At 33.5% G+C, this 19,157-nt stretch overlaps 2 protein-coding genes across 14 annotated transcripts; one reads left to right on the top strand and one right to left on the bottom strand.

The window, feature by feature from the left end:
* Positions 1 to 12: 12 nt before the first annotated feature.
* Lcch3 (Ligand-gated chloride channel homolog 3) lies at positions 13 to 9,806 on the bottom strand. Of its 10 annotated transcripts, none has more exons than XM_076767950.1 (11): positions 9,343 to 9,806; positions 8,402 to 8,608; positions 7,811 to 7,953; positions 7,474 to 7,580; positions 7,227 to 7,294; positions 6,966 to 7,111; positions 4,882 to 5,039; positions 3,675 to 3,959; positions 3,297 to 3,527; positions 1,996 to 2,252; positions 13 to 1,867 (listed from the first exon to the last, which is right to left on the bottom strand). In XM_076767950.1, exons 3-11 carry the CDS (start codon positions 7,873 to 7,875, stop codon positions 1,715 to 1,717), a joined length of 1,470 nt encoding a protein of 489 aa, XP_076624065.1. In that variant the 5' UTR covers positions 7,876 to 7,953; positions 8,402 to 8,608; positions 9,343 to 9,806; the 3' UTR covers positions 13 to 1,714. The 10 variants fall into 10 exon arrangements, with proteins under 10 accessions (XP_076624065.1, XP_076624067.1, XP_076624068.1 ...); XM_076767952.1 differs by having other exon boundaries at positions 9,356 to 9,806; XM_076767953.1 differs by having other exon boundaries at positions 9,405 to 9,806.
* On the top strand, positions 7,857 to 18,782 carry LOC143343256 (gamma-aminobutyric acid receptor alpha-like). 4 transcript variants are annotated; one of them, XM_076767946.1, is made up of 11 exons: positions 7,857 to 7,955; positions 13,005 to 13,204; positions 13,313 to 13,383; positions 13,832 to 14,052; positions 14,608 to 14,690; positions 15,911 to 16,110; positions 16,741 to 16,828; positions 17,039 to 17,199; positions 17,396 to 17,572; positions 18,109 to 18,245; positions 18,431 to 18,782. In XM_076767946.1, exons 2-11 carry the CDS (start codon positions 13,123 to 13,125, stop codon positions 18,639 to 18,641), a joined length of 1,431 nt encoding a protein of 476 aa, XP_076624061.1. In that variant the 5' UTR covers positions 7,857 to 7,955; positions 13,005 to 13,122; the 3' UTR covers positions 18,642 to 18,782. The 4 variants fall into 4 exon arrangements, with proteins under 4 accessions (XP_076624061.1, XP_076624059.1, XP_076624058.1 ...); XM_076767944.1 differs by lacking the exon at positions 7,857 to 7,955 and adding an exon at positions 11,016 to 11,123 and having other exon boundaries at positions 13,316 to 13,383; XM_076767943.1 differs by lacking the exon at positions 7,857 to 7,955 and adding an exon at positions 11,016 to 11,123.
* Positions 18,783 to 19,157: the final 375 nt, after the last annotated feature.

The following is a 19,157-nucleotide window of genomic DNA, read 5'->3' as shown; positions in this document are numbered from 1 at the left end:
GAAGCCCGAGGATTGTTTAAATCGCTAAATTTAATTGCCTTAAAATTACAATTACAATTTATATTAAAATAATTAACGTTACGACACGCAATCTGTATGGATAGCATTTGAATTTGTCAGAAAAATATTCCCTAGAAAAAGACAATTTTTTCCTTTCTCATTCAGGCGTCCTCGCTCTCTTAACATTCCTTTCTCTTGGATTTTCGTTAATTCTAATATTCGAACCATCTGTTAAGTTTGGTCTAACGATACCGAAAATACAGTTTTATTTTATTTCCTTTCGTTTTTATTACTACGATATATGTTTCGTTCTATGATCGAGAATATCACTGCATTGTACAAAACGTATGGAAACTAACCAAGACAATGTTTTTGTAATTAACATTGAAAAAACAGAATGTGACGCTCTAACATTCGTAGAATTCTTTACAATAAATTAATCATTACCAAATCAAAGTATTTTCGCATAATAAACGAACACTTGGCGATTATTTGGCTATATTATACATATATGTATGTACATTAAAAAATTTACCGTTTCGATTGGGGCGCAAGATAATATAAAATATTCAAATTTAAACAAAATTATTCATTCCGTGAACTTTATTTACAGCTAGTGATAGGATTTGGAACGCTACGAATCTATAAAATGGCGGAAAAATCTTGAATCTTTAAAAGCTTGATCGTCTTGAAAGTCCTACAATTCTTAAGAATTTCGATAATCGGTAATTCCCCATCCCTGACATATGTACTCAAGATATTAAACATTTTTTAACTCAACGCTCGAAACTGACACTTATCGACATTCTCAAGACTTTCAAAACGATCAAGAATTTCAAATCAATCAAAACTTCCAACATCTTTAACATTAAATCTTATTCGAATAGCTTTGATACATATTAAGATTCGAAACAATACGAAGCGCTTCAAAATCCCATCACTATCTACAGCTAATCGTTCGCAGAGTCCAAGGTATCAATGAAAGACAAATTCGTGACGCAGTTTGCAGAATAATCCATATCGAAATGTTACAGTAATCCTATTTATTACCTACGGTAACGATAATTAGAATTTTTAATCGAAATCTACTCTAGCTGTGATATATGTCTCTAAATTTTGGATGCTCTCTTCGAATGTTTTTTTTCCTTTTTTAATAGCTTTCGTCGTTTATACTTGTAAATACTATCAAATATCGACAATAATAATTGGCATAAAGAAAATAGTACTTTCAAAATAATCGCTAATTTCGGTTTGTTAATTATAAAAGAATATTTTGTTTTTTATTCGGTCGAACAGCAACAACTGGTTAAATAGTTTTGTTTCTTACGGTCGATTTAAACATTTTCAAAGAATTTATGGCAGATTATTCGTTCGAATTGACGAGCTATCAATCAGGAACGTATTTTCTAAAATATCGTTATAGTTCAAGATTAAATCGTCACTATCTTTCGAAAATATCTCCTCGTCGATAAATATTGGCAGCTTTCAATTCAATACTTTCGATACCTGCTCCCTTCGGTCGAGAATGAAGATTCCAATTTCAATTTCAGCTCAAAATTTTACCCAAACGGAACTCGAATTTGACCGCGAAACTCCGCCCAAATTCGTTATCGAACCGATTCTCTATTTATATCCATGCAAATTCTTGATTATCAATTGGTCCATTTTGTCTTTCGTCTCTCGACAAATAGCGAGAGAGTAGCGATGGTTTGATTCAGAGAAAGTAGAATACCCAATAAATGGCATTGAATAGCATAAAACTAACCGGAAATATGATTCTTGAATATTTATCGATAATATTCACATCCTTGATCTTCGGCATCGACACTCGCAGAACGGACGCTCCTCTTCGTATCGCATGTAAAACCTGTAACCATAAATTCATTATTTAAGGCTATTTAAGAATTTTATAAACAGCTTGTTTACAATTAGCTTTGACATTGGTCATTTTTCATTTTTGAAACTTAAAACATAGTAAAGTCTGGAATCGTTTACCTTGGGTTTGTGCTGCTTGGGTCCTCTGTATCTGAGACCAATGTTTCTTCCATGTGTATTATAGGCCGCGACTCTGGAAATGCGAAAACTAGGGGGAAACTTGGCAGGATCGTGTTCTCGTATGGTTGCAGGTGTTGAACTACCGCTGATTAGACCCGACCTATTTCTTATACTTGGCAGAGGTGACATTCGGAGGTCCTGCAGTTCTATTATATCCGCTTCCGTTGAACCAGGAAACGGGGAACTCGTTTTGATTCCTGAAAAAATTATTTCGCGTTTTTCTTCTTCCTTTGAACCTTTTAATTTTATGCGTTTAAGGGGCCATTGCTGTCTAGACTGTCATTTTTTTCTGCCTCTTTTGTGAATTTTTTTCTAATGATAGGTAGGCTCTTTTGTACTGAGATTTCGCAGGTATACTTATTCATCTTATAAGTATGTACAGTATTTTTTTCATAAAAAAATATTACAAATTGTGGGAGTTATAATTTCTTGTTTAAATGCGTTCTTTTAAACTGGCTTCCATGATATTTCAAGATTTAGCAGACCGATTGACTTCAAATTTGGAGAGAATATTCAGCAGACACGCCTTTATAGCTGGAACTAGAGATTTAAAAAAATATTGAGTTTTACTATTTTTTTCGATACGCTAAAGACAAACGAACGATTAACAAATAGAAATTCGAAACTTGAAGCGTCGCCATTTCTTTATTTATCAGGATTTTGACTTCTCCCTGGTTCCTGCTATAACTACAACCTTCCTTATGGAGATACTTTAACCCCCTCTGTTTCAAATTATCTGGAATCCTGGAAGCCATTGGAGCACCTTTTCCAAAAGAGCCATTAAATAAGAAATTACAATTCCCACGATTTTTAATATTTTTCCATGAAAAAAATATTATACGTGCTTAGAAGATGAATAAATGTATCTACAAAGTCTCAGTACAAAACAGCCTACCTGTCATTAGAAAAAAAAATCACAAAAAGGGCCGTGAAATTGACAGTCTAGACAGCAACACCTCCTTAAAACGACCGATCAAAATCGGTAATACTTTAGAAAATAGAATTATAATACTTTATAACTTTTAAACGCTTAGTTTAGTTAATTAAAACATCCATTTCATTTACTCAATGCACATGATTTTTTGCATAATAAACGGGGAATTAAATAATACCGGAATTTGAGCTGAACAAAATATTAAAACGCAATTATTTACACGCGATAATGAGCCTTTTCATTTAATTTGATGTTATTAGTGCGTGTACATAATGTCTAACGTACATTCGAAACTCATTATGGCTACCTGACTTGGAAGAAACGACTTTCTTGTCGTCGATTTCCTTCTTTTTTGTCTTTTTCTTGGCTCTGGCGCCCCAATAAGTGTAGTTAACCGCTGCATACTCCAATAAAGCCGCAAATACGAAAACGAAACACATTACTAAATAAATGTCAATTGCTTTCACGTAGCTAATACGTGGCAGTGAGCTACGTACACCTGTCGATATCGTAGTCATTGTGAGAACTGTCGTTATACCTACAAAATAAACGAAGTTCACAAATTAATACTATCTTATGTAAGTACAAGTTTAATACTTGAAATAGACAATGAATCGATCGAGTATTTTTCGCTGAAGGTATTACTGAACTTAATAGTAAAATTAGCAAAGTAATTTTTACTTGCCGAGAGCAACTCTGGCACTGGTTGCTTCGTGATTGATCCAGAAACTGACCCAGCTCAACATCACGATGAGGATACTAGGCAGATACGTTTGAAAAACGAAGTATCCGATGTTCCTTTGAAGCTTGAAGCTCAACGAAAGTCTTTGATATATGCCGGTAGCCAGTCTCTCTTTCCGGTCGTTTGTTTCGTATCCAATTATCGTAAATTGTGGCAGTTCCGCTTCTTCGACACCACGAACTGGAGTTTCTTTCCAATACATCACCACGTCCAGCACCGTGTATCCGTCTGAGAGAATAAACAATTCCTTTCAAGTTTGCAATCTCGATAACATTTTATCGAATTATTCTGGTATCCGTCTTTAAAATACCTTAAAGGTACTTAAACAATCACAATTTCGTTTGTTCACAGTGTGTTGTAATGAGAAGGTATGTCGTAGAATTTGGAATATTTTACCACGATAAAGTAGTTCTCGAATTTCTAGAACGTAGACTTCTTCCGCGCAGCCGGATACATCGATAATTTGGTATTTTTTAAGTAATTGATATTTATTATTTGAAATCTTAAAACAGGAACTTGATAATAACAATGGATGCAAGAAAGTAGAATAGATTTGCTCAACGTTTATTTGATATACAGTTGCGGACAAAATTAAGTGGAAAGGTAAAAGAAATAAGTATAAATTAAATTTAACCAAAGTAGTGTAACTATCATGCATTTATGTTTTATTTAGGATGTATATATAAAACTTATAAAACTTAAGCGCATAATAGTTATAGTGCTTTGATTAAACTTAATTCATACCTATTTTCCCTACCTGTCCACATAATTTTGTCCGTAACTGCAATTTATTTAACACTAGATTTACGGGCATTGATCGTACGTATATTTATTGATACCTTTCATGTTGGCGATTAAAATACGATTTTTCTTTTAATTAGGATATGTATTCATGTCATTGCATCAAACAAATTCAACATAAGTTGTTAAAAAATAATATTTACGCGCTCTGCAATTTTAAATATGGAATCTGACATCCGTCAAATTGACGGCTTCCGTAAATCTAATGTCAAATCAAATCGAAAGAGTTCCTGAAATTTGATCTCTTACATTGTCAGAGATTTTAGATAAGATACTCTGAGAAAGAAGGAAGTGAAAAGGGTAAAAGTGGGAAACGGAAGGATCCTACGAAAGGTAATATCGATCGTACAGCTTTCAATCTCTACGGTGCAGTTCTGCGAATCGAGCGGATAGTAGTGCAGATCCATCATGCAGGCCAGGGTCGTCGTAAATCTCATGCCATAAGTGACAGATCCGTCTCCGGACAACCGGACGAGTTTATTACGCTCGGTCACGTCGTGCAAGAAACTGCGAACAAACCGAAAACCAACATTTTCTTTCTCAAAAACATCCTACCGCCAACGTGTACACTTTTCCCAGTTTAGTAGAAATTTCGAAAATATATAACGGGCAATAGAAATTTCCAACGTTGAAATAACTTTGGACCCATCATTTTATAATTCAATCATTTAATATCCGTACTTGTAGAAACCATTTGATTCTATAAATTAATTTCTAAACATTACATTATAGAATGTCTCAAATCTCTGAATCTTGTTTTGTTTATAGTTCTATCTTATAATTGTAATTCCACAGTTATACAGGGTGTTCGGCCACTGGGAAAAATTTTAATGGGAGATTCTAGAGGCCAGAATAACACGAAAATCAAGAATACTAATTTGTTAATGGAGGCTTCGTTAAACAGTTATTAACGTTTAAAGTTCCGACCGTACAGAATTTTTTTCTCGAAAATGCGCAAGATTTCGGGAGTATGTCTATTCACCAAAAATGATTGTAATTGACCCCTGCAACCGAAAATAATTTTTTTAGAATGATTTGAAACTTTTCAATTTCGCCGAAAAATTTAGGCACCTACCCCCTGTCGATTTTTCTTAAAAATTCGTTTTTGATTTATAATAATTTTGTTTGACACTGTACAGAAAAGTTGTCTAATACCTTTTTGTAGGTACCCATGAGCTCTACTTCAGAAAAAAGTTTCATTGAAATATATTCACTATTGCAGGAGTTATGGCTGTTTGAAAATTGGACCATTTTTATGGGGTTTTTCTAACTTTACGGGGTCAAGGAACAACTTTTTCAATGTTGTTAGCATTTATACATATTCTCCATCAAAATACGCGTAGTTTGCTTTTTTAAACATCAAAATCGTCCAATCCGTTCAGGAGTTATGACATTTTAAAGATTCACATGAAATTTCAGGGAACCATTTCTGGCCTCACAGTAGATTTTCGGTAAGGAATTTTTTTCTCGAAAGTGAGTAGGATTTCGGAGGTATGTCTATTCACCAAAAATGCTTGTAATTGACCCCTGTAACTAAATATAATTTTTTTAGTATGATTTGAAATTTTTTAATTTCGTCTAAAAATTTCAGTACCTACTCGAATTTTTTTCTCGAAAATGGGTAAGAATTCAAGGGTATGTGTATTCACCAAAACTGATTGTAATTGAACCCCGTAACCAAAAGTAATTTTTTCAGCACGATTTGATTTTTTAATTTAATTTTTTAATAACTTTTTAATGAAGCCTCAGCCTAAAAATTGATATTCTTGGTTTCGTCTTATTTTGGCCTCTAGAATCTCCCATTCAAATTTTTCCCAGGGTTGGCCAAACACCCTGTATAAAGAATATCGTTTATTTGAAAAATATACTATTATAAATATTTTATATTAAACTTTTCTGATACATACGCTAAAGTTAACGTAAATAGTAAAAATTAAATGTAGATCACCATTCTCAAGGCTCTCATTTATATTTGTGATAAAAAATGCTTCAAAACAGGAAATAATAACTAAAAATTAATATTTCGTACAAATCACATGAGTAAGAACAGTGAAATTTCTAATCAACACTGTTGTACGGGTAATTTGTTGATTGTATCATATTTAAAAATTTCTGTTTTCACCTAAATCTACCATTTACCTAAAATCCCTATTGTATTAACGATATATGAATCACTGATCCGTATACTTTGAGAAATAACGCTTGAACTCTCTAGATTTGATACATTACTATTATATTATTTTTTTAATCTATTAATTGTGTAATAGTTAGTATATTGCATGGTACAATTAAAAGATGCTGGAATTTCTGAAAATTTTCAAACTCTAATAATTTGTCACTATCAATAACTTTTAAAAAGATTCAACTGTCTATTTTCAAACTCGTTTGATAGAGTTTATACAATACAGATTTCTAGACATTTTTCGTGCCCACCTGTTTTTATCGTTGGCGAAAAATGTATCTGGAACCCAAATTTTTTCCGCAAAATCACCACTAAGAGTAAGAACCTCCTCATCCTGGGAAAATGCTAGTCTTTCGTCCGTCCAATACTGATTTAAGTACATCGTTATCGTATAATCCTATTACAAAAAAGACAATGTTGCTTTTTAAACAGAATCACAACTTTAGATTATTTACCTTACGAAAAAAATTCATTTTTAACCATTATGTGGTAAATAATACAAATGTATTTACCATATTCACTTCGGAGATTGCATCGAAACTTGCGATCGTAAGATCCATACCAACCAACAAAGGTTCTCCTGAAAAAGTAATTACAAAAATGTAAACAGAAAACATCAATAATTTTATTTCTAAATAAACAAAATACCGATAATCAAATAATTAATGCATTTTATTCGAGCTACTATACAAATATTTCTAATTTTAGATGAATCTGGTGAATTGAAATAATCGAATTCGATCGTTTTTCGATACTTACCGCCAAAATTTGGTCTCAATCGAATATCGTAGCCATCGAGAATTCGAGATATAGTTTGTGTCACATTTTCCAATCTATCGGACAGACCTGTATTTTCAAAACTGGCCCTAAAATTTTACCAAATATGACAAAATAGTTGACATATAGTACAACAAAGTCTCTATAAAAAAAATTATGATGAAAATTTGGTGGTCTGCGCATGGATTTACATGATACTTGCTGATAGAAATGCATAGAATATAGTAGAGATATTAAGTTATGGGTCCGCCATTTAATATTCGATGCCTACTGCATATGTAACTTGCTTTTCAATACGATAAAATTAATTAATTATTACCAGGCTACTAGGTAGATCATCTGCAACAGGAGGGAAATCTGCTGCAGCCTCATTCTGCGAAGCATCCCCAACAATTACATCAGCAAATAAAAGAAGACGTCATCTCGTTAGGTTCTTGTACCTCAACATCAGGCTGTCAGAAACTGTAAGTAAAATCGATCTGAGTGTTTAAAATATTTATTTATTTGCCCAACTCTATTTTAATTTTCAATGATTTAGAGGATGATTAATTTAAATACATGTAGTCGTATTATAAATCAATAAATATTGAAGAAACTAATTTTATTTAATAGCCGAACAGAAATGTTCAATTACATTCCAGCGTAAAGTTTCTTTTTTTTCAATGAAGACATTTATTTAAAAAGATTTTCGTCCGGCATGCTATGGTCTGCGGATCCAAATTAGTGTAAAAATCATAGAACTTTCGATAGAAACGAGATAAAGCGATGATTTTTTGTTTAAATTATATCTAAGGGATAAAAAATAAAATTTCCACAATATTTATGAAGTACCAATTCTGTATTCAGATCTGTACTGGTCATATAGCTGACTAAAATTACAATAAGAAGGAGTATACTCTTACTGACGTACCTACGCGTACAAAACATCGCATACTTCGATCTTATTTTCATATTTCAGTATTTTCTTTTGTCCATTACGAAAACGAAGAAAAACCATTGATAAAAGATAAAAGAAAATCGAAGAACATTCTTCGGAGTAAAGGGTTGTTTTAAAGGTGGATGTACTCGATGCGTTCAGCGATTGGAGCGATGTCGACGGAAAGGCCGTCGACAGGATCTGCGGACATCGTCAAGGATAATGTCACCGGGTGTTAATGCACTCCCTTTCTGACACGGCAGTCTAATATCTCTTGACTGTATTCTCAACAATATAACATTGGGTAGGGATCGAAATATGTGTCACATGATAACGATGTTGCAAAGACACTTTTGCGCAAAGCAGTAGTGTGCGTTCTAACTTCTGGGACCGTGTCAGTATTAAAGTAAATGTACCTATGCAGAATACTACAAAATATACGTGGCGAAGGGAAAAGAACAATTTTAAAAAAATGGATGCATTGAAAAATAGAAAGGAAGAAAAGGAAAATTCGACAAATAAACAATTCCTTGATGGAGTTTAGAACTAAGGAAGCCAAACCATAGACAATGCGAAAGCAATGTGAAAATAAAATTTCTGAGACTTCGAAAACAAAAGAGGAAAATTCAATTTCTGCTATTGTTTCATAATTATAGATCCAACCGTTCGAATATTGTTTTCTGTCGATATTTCATCGGTTTTGTTTCGTCTAGTGTGTTGGAAGCGTGTAATCATTAATTTGATTACTAATGCCGCGTGAAAGTTATTTAAGTCGGCAAGGAAAGGACAAAATTTTAGCTTTTGGCAAAAATAATGTGAAAATAGGGCGCAGTTTCTTCACCACTGAACGGACAGGTTGATTCGCGAGCACTATCCGACATTGACGCCGTTGTCGAGGATATTTTCTGATGCTTTGGATGCTGCGCGGTACTCACCCTCTCTACTCACCCCTTTTCCCCTTTCTATACACCATCCGTGGCTGCCATTCTCTACTAACCTCCTTTTAACTCTTAGGTTACGTTTTATCCTTCCTCCTGGAAACTATTATCTTTCTTCGCCTCTCACTGTTCCCCGCGAACAACTTTTCTATTCGCCCTTTATCTTCCCCTTTTTACGTTCTACTCTCCTACCTTTTTCCCTTCTGTTTCACTCTAACCCTTGGATTCGTTCTATCGTTCTTGCACTTCCTTCCTTCGGTACTCATTCCTCGCCACTTAGTCACTTAATGTTTCTTCTTTATTTTCCCGTGTCATGCCCTCCCCTTCACTTATTTCTCATCCCTTACCCTTTCACGTTCCCACTCTTAACTCTCCCTCTTTTTCATTGCCTGTCTAACCCCTCACCTGCTTATCTTTACCTTCTGTTTGGACACTGATAACACTAGCCTGCATCTCTCTGCACTTGCCATTCCTTGGCTTCCGAGACGGACCGAAGGTTAGCGCAAAATGAACCACACATGCGCAACCCTGCTTCTCGACGACCTAGTGACACAGAGTTGACTACCCCGTCTCTCGATTTCGGTGTCGAAATCGAACTAGAGCCACCCTTTGTACGCTGCTGCAAAATACACACCGGTATCGAGAGTCGTTAACCTTACAAACTTGCTACCCCCTCGATCCTACCCTCGGAATAAATTCTTTTATTTTCAGGAACATCGAAGGAAGTGGCCTCGTGAAAATGGTTAATGAAATTATTTTTTGTTTATTTAATATTTTTTAAACTCAATATTTTATAAATATTCAAGTATTGGCTGTACATAGTTTCATCATTGTTTCATAGCCATTCATTTGAGGGGATTCTACAGACCAAAATAAGATATGTCTGAATCATAGTTTATGAACAACCGTGTGTGTAAAGCAGATCTTTCTGTGGCGCATCCAGAGGCGACGAATGCGTGATAAATTTACCATGTAGAGAACGTACTTATCGACGTGCTCGACAGCAGTGCGTTTTTGCTTCAATTTATGGAAATGCAAACACATTGCATCGAACGACATTTAATCTGTCTTGTGAAAATCTAGATTTTCAAATAGAAAGGGTGTCGCTTCTAATAGAAAATTTTATCCTCAAAAATCACCCACACACAAGCATACACGCACTGCGTTTGTCTCGTTGGCGAGTGTAAAAAAAATATTTAACTAAACTAAAACTAAATTAAAATTGACAAAGAATATCTCGCCAATTATAATCTGTATAAAAATTGACGAGACGAAAGCTACTACAAAATTAGATCGAACACAAAATCGTGTAAAAAATGCAGCTACTGACCGAATGAACTCTAATTTTACTTTGACAAGCGATTGAATTTAAAACCTGAATTTCTTAGAAGAAAAATAATGTAATCAAATTTTATTTGATTATTTAATTCATTTATTTATTTGAAAATAGCAAATTAATAGTGTTTCGTGTAGATCGTAAATAAATAATAGAATAAAGTATTAATTGTATTGTTAAGTTTAATACGAGAAGCAAGGAAAGAGAAACGAATAAACGATACGAAAATTTGGTGAACGTTGTAGAATGTAGGATTATTGGAGTTTGCGCAATAAAAAGATTAGCTCCCAGGTGGGAGATTCACGAGGATCTGTAACAAGAATCGCGTGTAGATCTTCCTCGCAAGTGCCGGTACTCGGTCCAAGCTTATTCAATTTTTCGATATAAGTTATTAGTGTCTCGACTGGAAGTATCTTTCAAGAAAATTGAACGCAATGCTTACGTAAGTAAATTGTTTGTTTTAATACTAATTCATATATACTTTTAAATACGCGTGAATAATAATGAAATTTCCAGCAGAGTATATACTTCGAGTTCAGAATTAATGTTGGCGGAAAATTGATGCATAGTTTTTTCAAAATTAGTGGAAAATTCAATAACTTTGATTCAGTTTTTACGATTTAAGAATATTTTTCTTTTTCAATTGAAATTAATTGTATATTTCAATATATTGATGACGCGTTAAATAAATAGGAAAGTTAATAAGAAAAGCGACTTGAAAATTGATGAACGTCGTACAAGATTCAAGGTTTTAATTATCGAGGCTGTGTATTATTTTTTATTATTAATTATTTGGTTCGTTTTAATATTGGAAAACAAATGTGATTCTTCTTCTGTCAAAAACATTTTTGGCAAGTGAAGCCGAATAGAAGAATACATTGTGAAAGCTCTGCCAGTGACCGCGATTCTGTGTCGATTATTTAGCCAGCTTCACAAATATGGGCAGTATTTAAACAGGTCGTTAATGAAAAGCTGAAATTAAAGAGTTACGAGTTTCCACTAAACGTGTACTCGTAATAGAAGAGAACAAAGCAATCGTTACTTTTTTTTGTCGCTTTGACTCGCCTTGTTGATTAAAGTTTTATTTTAAAGAATATTTAGCAGTATCGAAGCACAAACTTTCCAATCTTTCGCATCACAGAAATTGGTTTTGATTTATATACAAGGTGGACCACCTAACCCAGACCAACACAATTATTCTTGTAACTAATGGACGAGTCAAAATGTTGTTTATTATTGATCAAACAAAAATTATAAGAAGAAAAATTTTGATTCGTCTAGTTATAAAAATAATTAAAGTTAGCTGGTTCACTTTATATTTATATGAATTGCAATTTTTAAGAAAGAATTTATGGAAATGTCTCAGAAACAAGTTCAAAGAAGTGGAACAATTTTTTTAAACGTTGATTTAGATATTGTGACTCGAAAAAATATGAGAATACAACAAATATCAAAACTATTAATTTCTACAGTCATTTTGGAAAATGGACACCGGAAGAACTTAAAGAGCGATTCTGACGTAACGAGGGAGAACGTTCACTCGAAAGATCGAGAGAAACCCTCGTCGGAAGTTGCTGAATCCGCGACTAAGAAGAGCACTTTTGTACTCATATCCCTCCTTCTTTTTTCCCCTTTCCTACAACCACCTACATATTTAACCCTGCTTTGTCCGATATCTGTAGATTCTTTTCTTCGACTAATCGCGGTCTTCACCTATACAGAGTGTTTGGCCACCCCTGAGAAAAATTTTAATGCGGGATTCTAGAGGCCAAAATAAGACGAAAATCAAGAATACCAATTTGTTAATGGAAGCTTCGCTAAAAAGTTATTAATGTTTAAAGTTCCGACCGTACTGAATTTTTTTCTCGAAAATGCGCAAGATTTCGGGGATATATTTATTCACCAAAAATGATTTTAATTGACCCCTGCAACCGAAAATAATTTTTCCAAAACGATTTGAAATTTTTTTTTTCCGTCGAAAAATTTCACACCTCAAATTTTTTTCTAGAAAGTGAAACAAAATCTAGTTATTTGAGAAAAAAATTTGCCCAACTCTCATAGCTGATGAAAAACGAATTGAACGACTTACAATGCAATGATCTTTAGACAACCTTGTGCTTAAAAATCTATAACAATTTATTAAATAAACGAGTTTCTTTCGTAACACATTATCAATGATTTTCTAGAATTTAATGTAAATAGTAAACATACTAATCCTTCAATCTTTTGTTCATGTTATAATTTTAATTACAAATACATCTTAAACGCATTACATTGTACTATTACATTGATTGGCGTAAATAAATTGAAATGTTCATTTCAGATTCATACTACTTATACTACTAACAACACGAAAGGATCAGAATTTCGCTCTTGATGTTTCCGTGCCATTATCAAAGACTCTATCGAAGTCCGAGTTAAACAGGGGAACAGTCAATGATATGGTATCTAAAAATATTACCATGGTTCTCGAGAATCTTCTAATGAATTATGAAAATAATCAGCTACCTACGCATGGAAAAGGTAAAGTATTTGGCAATAGTTGTATTGCATGGAACAATATTCTTTGAAAATTAATGTACAGAAGTTAATTCGACGCTAGCGTAGATACAATTATGAATTTTTGATTAGCAGGAGTACCGACTGTGGTAAAAACGAATATTCTGATAAGAAGCATGGGCCCTGTATCTGAACTCGATATGGTACGTCTAAATAATAATTAATTATCAAGACATTATACAGGGTGTTCAGCCACCCCTGGGAAAAATTTTAATGTGGAATTCTAGAGGCCAAAATAAGACGAAAATCAAGAATACCAATTTGTTAATGGAGGCTTCGTTAAAAAGTTATTAATGCGTAAGATTTTGGGGGTATGTCTATTCACCAAAAATGATTGTAATTAACCCTCGCAACCTAAAATAATTTTTCCAGAACGATTTGAAATTTTTGAATTTAATTGTTAATGACTTTTTAACGAAGCCTCCATCAACAAATTGGTATTCTTGATTTTCGTCTTATTTTGGCCTCTGGAATCCCCCATTAAAATTTTTCCCAGGGGTGGCTAAACACCCTGTATAACACGTATTTGGTACCAGCGACCCTTCATATCCTTTTAAAATTTTAAAGTTAATATAACTTTTATTTTCATAGGATTATTCGATGGATTGTTACTTTCGTCAATCATGGAGGGATTCACGTTTAAGCTTCTTGGGTCCGATAAAGTCGCTCAGTTTGAGCATCAAAATGTTGGAAAGAATCTGGAGACCGGACACGTACTTTTACAATGGAAAACACAGCTACGTGCATACCATCACAGTACCTAACAAATTGTTAAGAATATCACAGGACGGGGACATCCTTTATTCTATGAGGTTACTACCCGTTTATATTGGCAGCCAATTATTTTTTTTTTTATTAGTAAATTTTGCATTACGTTTGTACAGAAATTGATTATAGAGTTTCTTTTTTAATAAGTTAATATAGATCATAATTAATGCCTCAATTATTCATCTGTATTGCTACTTCAGAAGAGTATTAAGTGAAGTTGTCGAAAGATTATCCCATCAGGAATTTTAATGGGACCTTTTTTAATTGTTTTGTTATGACATATAAAGAAAAATAGTAAAAAAGGTTGGTCACCGTTGTAATAACTTTGAAAAAATCAATTACCGCCGACAAAGTTTGAGGGATGAAACAGAAGACAATTAATTATTCTTCTCTAAATTCGAGTATTTATAAATATATAACACTACTTATTTACAACAAATTTTTTACGAGACAATTGAAACAGAAAAAAATTACCAATCTAATACTATGAATCACGTAACGTCCTGAATTAATTCAAGCGTATAACGTTGCTCTTTATGTGATCATATTTGAAATGTCATAATAGAAATTTCCTAACTCTATTTTTAAATTAAAAATAGGCTTACGATAAAAGCAAAATGTCCAATGGAGCTGAGGAATTTTCCTATGGATCGACAGTCTTGTCCACTTATTCTTGGAAGTTGTAAGTAATTTCTGGATTTCTTAAAATTATGCATAATATTGGGAACAGTATTAAAAATCATTATTTAATTTCTTTTGCACCAACCGACTAAAAGGAATTATTTATAGAGTGTTCAGCCACCCCTGGGAAAAATTTTAATGGAAGATTCTAGAGGCAAAAATAAGACGAAAATCAAGGATAATGATTTATTGATTGAAGCTTCGTTAAAAAGTTATAGAAACATTTTCAGCCACACGGTATATTTTCGGTAAATAATTTTTTTCTCGAAAGTATGTAGGATTTCGAGGGTGTGTCTATTCACCAAAAATGATTGTAATTGACCCCCGCAACTGAAAATAATTTTTTTAAAAGGATTTGAAATTTTTTAATTTTGTCAAAAAATTTGCCCATCTTCCTGAATTTTTTTCTTGAAACTGAATAGGATTTCGGGGGTATGTATAGTGACCAAAAATGCTTGTAATTGACCCTCGCAACTGAAAATAATTTTTTTAAAACGATCTGAAATTTTTTTTTTCGCCGAAAAATTTAGGCACCTACCCCCTGTCGATTTTTCTTAAAAATTCATTTTCAATTTTTAGTAATATTGTTTGACGCCCTACAGAAAAGTTATCTAATACTTTTTTGTAGGTACCCATGAGCTCTATTTCAGAAAAAAGTTTCATTGAAATATATTCACTATTGTAGGAGTTATGGCTGTTTAAAAATTGGACCATTTTTATGGGGTTTTTCTCATTTTGCGGGCTCAAGGACCAACTTTTCGAATATTTTTGCGATTTGTACATATTCTCCATCAAAATACGCGTAGTTTGCTTTTTTAAACATTAAAATCGTCCAATCCGTTCAGGAGTTATGACATTTTAAAGATTTTCGGGGATCTATTTCTCAACTCACATTAGATTTTCTGTAAAGAATGTTTTTCTCGAAAACGCGCAGGATTTCGTGGGTATGTCTCTTCACCAAAAATTATTGTAATTGACACCTGCGACTAAAAATAATTTTTCCATGAATTATTTGAAATTTTTTAATTCAACTTTTTAATAACTTTTTAACGAAACCTCAATCAAGAAATTGATATTCTTGATTTTCGTCTTATTTTGGCCTCTAGAATCTCCCATTAAAACTTTTTCCAGTGTTGGCCGAACACCCTGTGTAATTGTCTAAAATTTGTGATTAATTTTAAGTTTAAAAATGATTATTCCGATTATTTTGCTCATTTTTAGACGCATATACTTCTCGTCAATTAGTTTATGAATGGCAGGAGGGTTCGTCGGTGAATTTCGTACCTGGAATGGCGCTTTCGCAATTTGATTTAATGGGCTCGCCATACCGAAATTTAACTTTCATTCGCCGGGAAGGTGAATTTTCGGTTCTCCAGGTTTCCTTTAATTTACAACGAAATACTGGTTATTTCATCATTCAAGTAAGACTATATCCGTACGATTTTATATTTTCTGCTTTATTTAATTAAAGGACAATGTTAAAAATATCGTCGATTTTTTACTTTGGTTTGAAGCTAAAAATTCACTCTGTATTTCTTATAAGTAAAATAAATTAAATTTATAAAAATGATAGTATACAGGGTGTTCGAACATCTCTGGGAAAAATTTTAATGGAAGATTCTAGAGGCCCAAAAATAAGACGAAAATCAACAATACCAATTTGTTGATCGACGCTTCGTTAAAAAGTTATTAACGTTTGAAGTTTCGCCTGTAGAACAGCAATCTGCGAACAGCTGCGTACGCATGATAGTGGTTCTCACTCAGAAAACTGTAAGGCTGTCGATACGTCAGTAAGTAGAGTTTCTCATGCTGAGTGAGAACCACTATAATGCGCACGCAGCTGTTCGCAGATTGCTGTTCTACACGTGGAACTTTAAACGTTAATAACTTTTTAACCAAGCCACAATCAACAAATTGGTATTCTTGATTTTCGTCTTATTTTGGCCTCTAGAATCTCTCATTAAAATTTTTCCCAGAGATGGCCAAACACCCTGTATATTTCACAAATCATAACTTTATCGTCCATTTTAATATTTTTATGAATTTATTAGGTTTACGTGCCCTGTGTCTTGATAGTAGTACTCAGTTGGGTATCTTTTTGGATTCATCGTGAAGCTACCAGCGATAGAGTCGGTTTGGGTAAATATAGGTAAAATACCGGTATACCGTTATACTGGTATTTCGATATTTCAATTTCTATAAGGGTTGTGACAATACAACCAATATTTTACCGATGTAAATCCCTGAAAATAACGAGTCTGTATTGTATATTGTAAATTTAAGTTCTTACTCCTTATTTGATTATAAATTATTCTTAGAGAAAATTAACAGAAAATTGTTTTTCCTTAGGTATCACCACAGTTTTGACATTGTCAACTATTAGCCTCGATTCCAGAACCGATTTACCAAAAGTGAGATACGCAACAGCACTAGATTGGTTTCTGCTTATGAGTTTTGGATACTGCATTGCTACCCTTTTAGAATTCGCTGGCGTCCATTACTTTACGAAGGTATTTCAACGGTTAACACCCTTCAGTTTAAAGATTTTTTATTTTTTTAAACACTGCACCATTTTAAAAAGTTATGTTACTCTACTTCGTGATATTTTGTTTAATTATTAATTTAAATTTATTCCACTTTTTGACGATTCGAATGTTCGTAGAATTTTCAAGGATTTTTAAAACTCTAAAAATATATTATTGTTAGGTTGGTAGTGGAGAGATTCCTTTAGATGAAGAGGATTGGGATAACAGGAGCGACGCTAGTTATCAAGACGGAATTTGTAGTATCGTGTCGTGTAGTTCTCATTTAGTACATCCAGAATCTACGACTGATGTACCTCGCGAAAGGAGCTCCTTAATATGTGACGTCTACAGCCTTAACGTAAGTATCTTATGCTCACCCACAAAATTATTCTATTACTAGATCGTTAACTAAGTTCTGCGGATTACCCTTAAACGATGTTAAACTTTACCGAAATTCAGCTGTTTTGCAATAACAAAACTTATTGATAAATAGTGCGTTTACACCCTCGAGTAATGTAGAGGATGAAGTATCCCTCGAACTGCTCGCTTCCCATTCTCCAGTACTGGATTGGTTTTGGCAATCGCACAAAGAAATAATTCCTTTCTTTCAAAGCACTGTAATTTCACCGTGATTTATAAATGTTAAAATATTAATTGACATTCATTTTGTCGAAATGGAAACCAGTCGATAACCGATGGCATTCACAAGTCGATCAATCAGCTAGCGGTCGATAACCATTGTCATTCAAAAGCGATTCAATCGGCTAACAGTCGGTAACCATTGGCAACGAAAAGCCGATTAATCGATTAGCAGTCGGTAACCGTTGGCAACGAAAAGCCAATTAATCGGCTAGAGGTAGTAAAGTTTAAGATAATAATAATTTGTTCATTCAGGAATCAGTAACCTATGGACAAGGATGCATTTCCGTCTCTTCGAAACCATCAACAATGGAAAGACAAACACAAACGGAAGTATGGATACCAAAATGGCGGCAGTTTCTTTATTGTCTCACTGGAGACGAAGCATTTAGGTAGTATACACACGTAAAAAATCATTTATTATTATGATATTGCAAGAAAAAGTTCTGAAGTATTATAAAGAATATATCAAATACTTTAACACTTACTTCCAATTTAAACGTCAGTCAAATCGTCAAATCCGAATATAAATCTTTTCGATCCAATAATATTTCTAGTATTTTCTTTTTAATTGCAGGAGGTGCAGACAAAGAGAAGCGGCTAGAAACTGTAAACAGCATGGAGAAAAAATTGCGAGACATATAAATAGTGTTTCTTACATCGACAAAGTGGCACGAATAGTATTTCCAGCCTCTTTTGGATTTCTCAATATTTGTTACTGGGTCACTTATGTCACTTACCAAGAAGAATTTAAATGGCAAGACCCACCAATCGGGTCAATTTCGTAATAAAAAAAGAAAAATAAACGGTATAGTCTTAACTGGTAAATTAGAACGATTATTATGTTCTGACTTCTGGTTTCGAGTCTATATTACAAACTTGACTACTGTGTGTATGTATACATATATATGTATACAGTCGTGAACAGAATTGAGTAGTCATTAAATTAAAGTTGTTTTGTTCACTCATTACACCTATCCACTTAATTTTATCCACGACTGCAGTATTTATTATTAGACTCGGTATGTTTTTCAAAAAATCTTTCACTACTGATTACTAACGACTCCCATTGATCGATTTACGTGCACCCTCAAATTTAGTTTCCCAAAAACTGAGAAGTGTCGCCTCTGTATGTTACTTCGTGCTTATGCCTCATCTCTATGTCTCTAAGTCCATGGTTCGTGGTCAGACTATGCATATCTAGAAACTTTAGGGCCTTCTGCAGCAGGGTGGCCAGATTGAGCATATTGAGTGCATCGAAAACGAGAAGAGTAACGATGAACTTGCTATGGTCCACGGCGAAG

The sequence above is a fragment of the Colletes latitarsis genome, chromosome 7 (genome assembly GCF_051014445.1).
Source record: "Colletes latitarsis isolate SP2378_abdomen chromosome 7, iyColLati1, whole genome shotgun sequence".
Classification (NCBI taxonomy): domain Eukaryota; kingdom Metazoa; phylum Arthropoda; class Insecta; order Hymenoptera; family Colletidae; genus Colletes; species Colletes latitarsis.
The sequence above is the reverse complement of the archived record's forward strand: the minus strand, read 5'-3'. Positions and strand labels throughout refer to the sequence as shown.

Bases quoted from the DNA above. Each gene is read 5' to 3' on its own strand.
- Lcch3 (XM_076767948.1), bottom strand. From the start codon at position 7,875: ATGCTTCGCAGAATGAGGCTGCAGCAGATTTCCCTCCTGTTGCAGATG. The intron at 7,112-7,226 runs GTAAATACATTT...TTTTTGTAATAG, and splicing joins CAATCTCCGAAGTGAATATG to GATTATACGATAACGATGTA. The intron at 2,253-3,296 runs GTAGCCATAATG...TAATTTTTTCAG, and splicing joins AGTCGTTTCTTCCAAGTCAG to GAATCAAAACGAGTTCCCCG.
- LOC143343256 (XM_076767943.1), top strand. The intron at 14,691-15,910 runs GTAAGTAATTTC...GCTCATTTTTAG, and splicing joins TCCACTTATTCTTGGAAGTT to ACGCATATACTTCTCGTCAA. The intron at 16,111-16,740 runs GTAAGACTATAT...TGAATTTATTAG, and splicing joins CTGGTTATTTCATCATTCAA to GTTTACGTGCCCTGTGTCTT.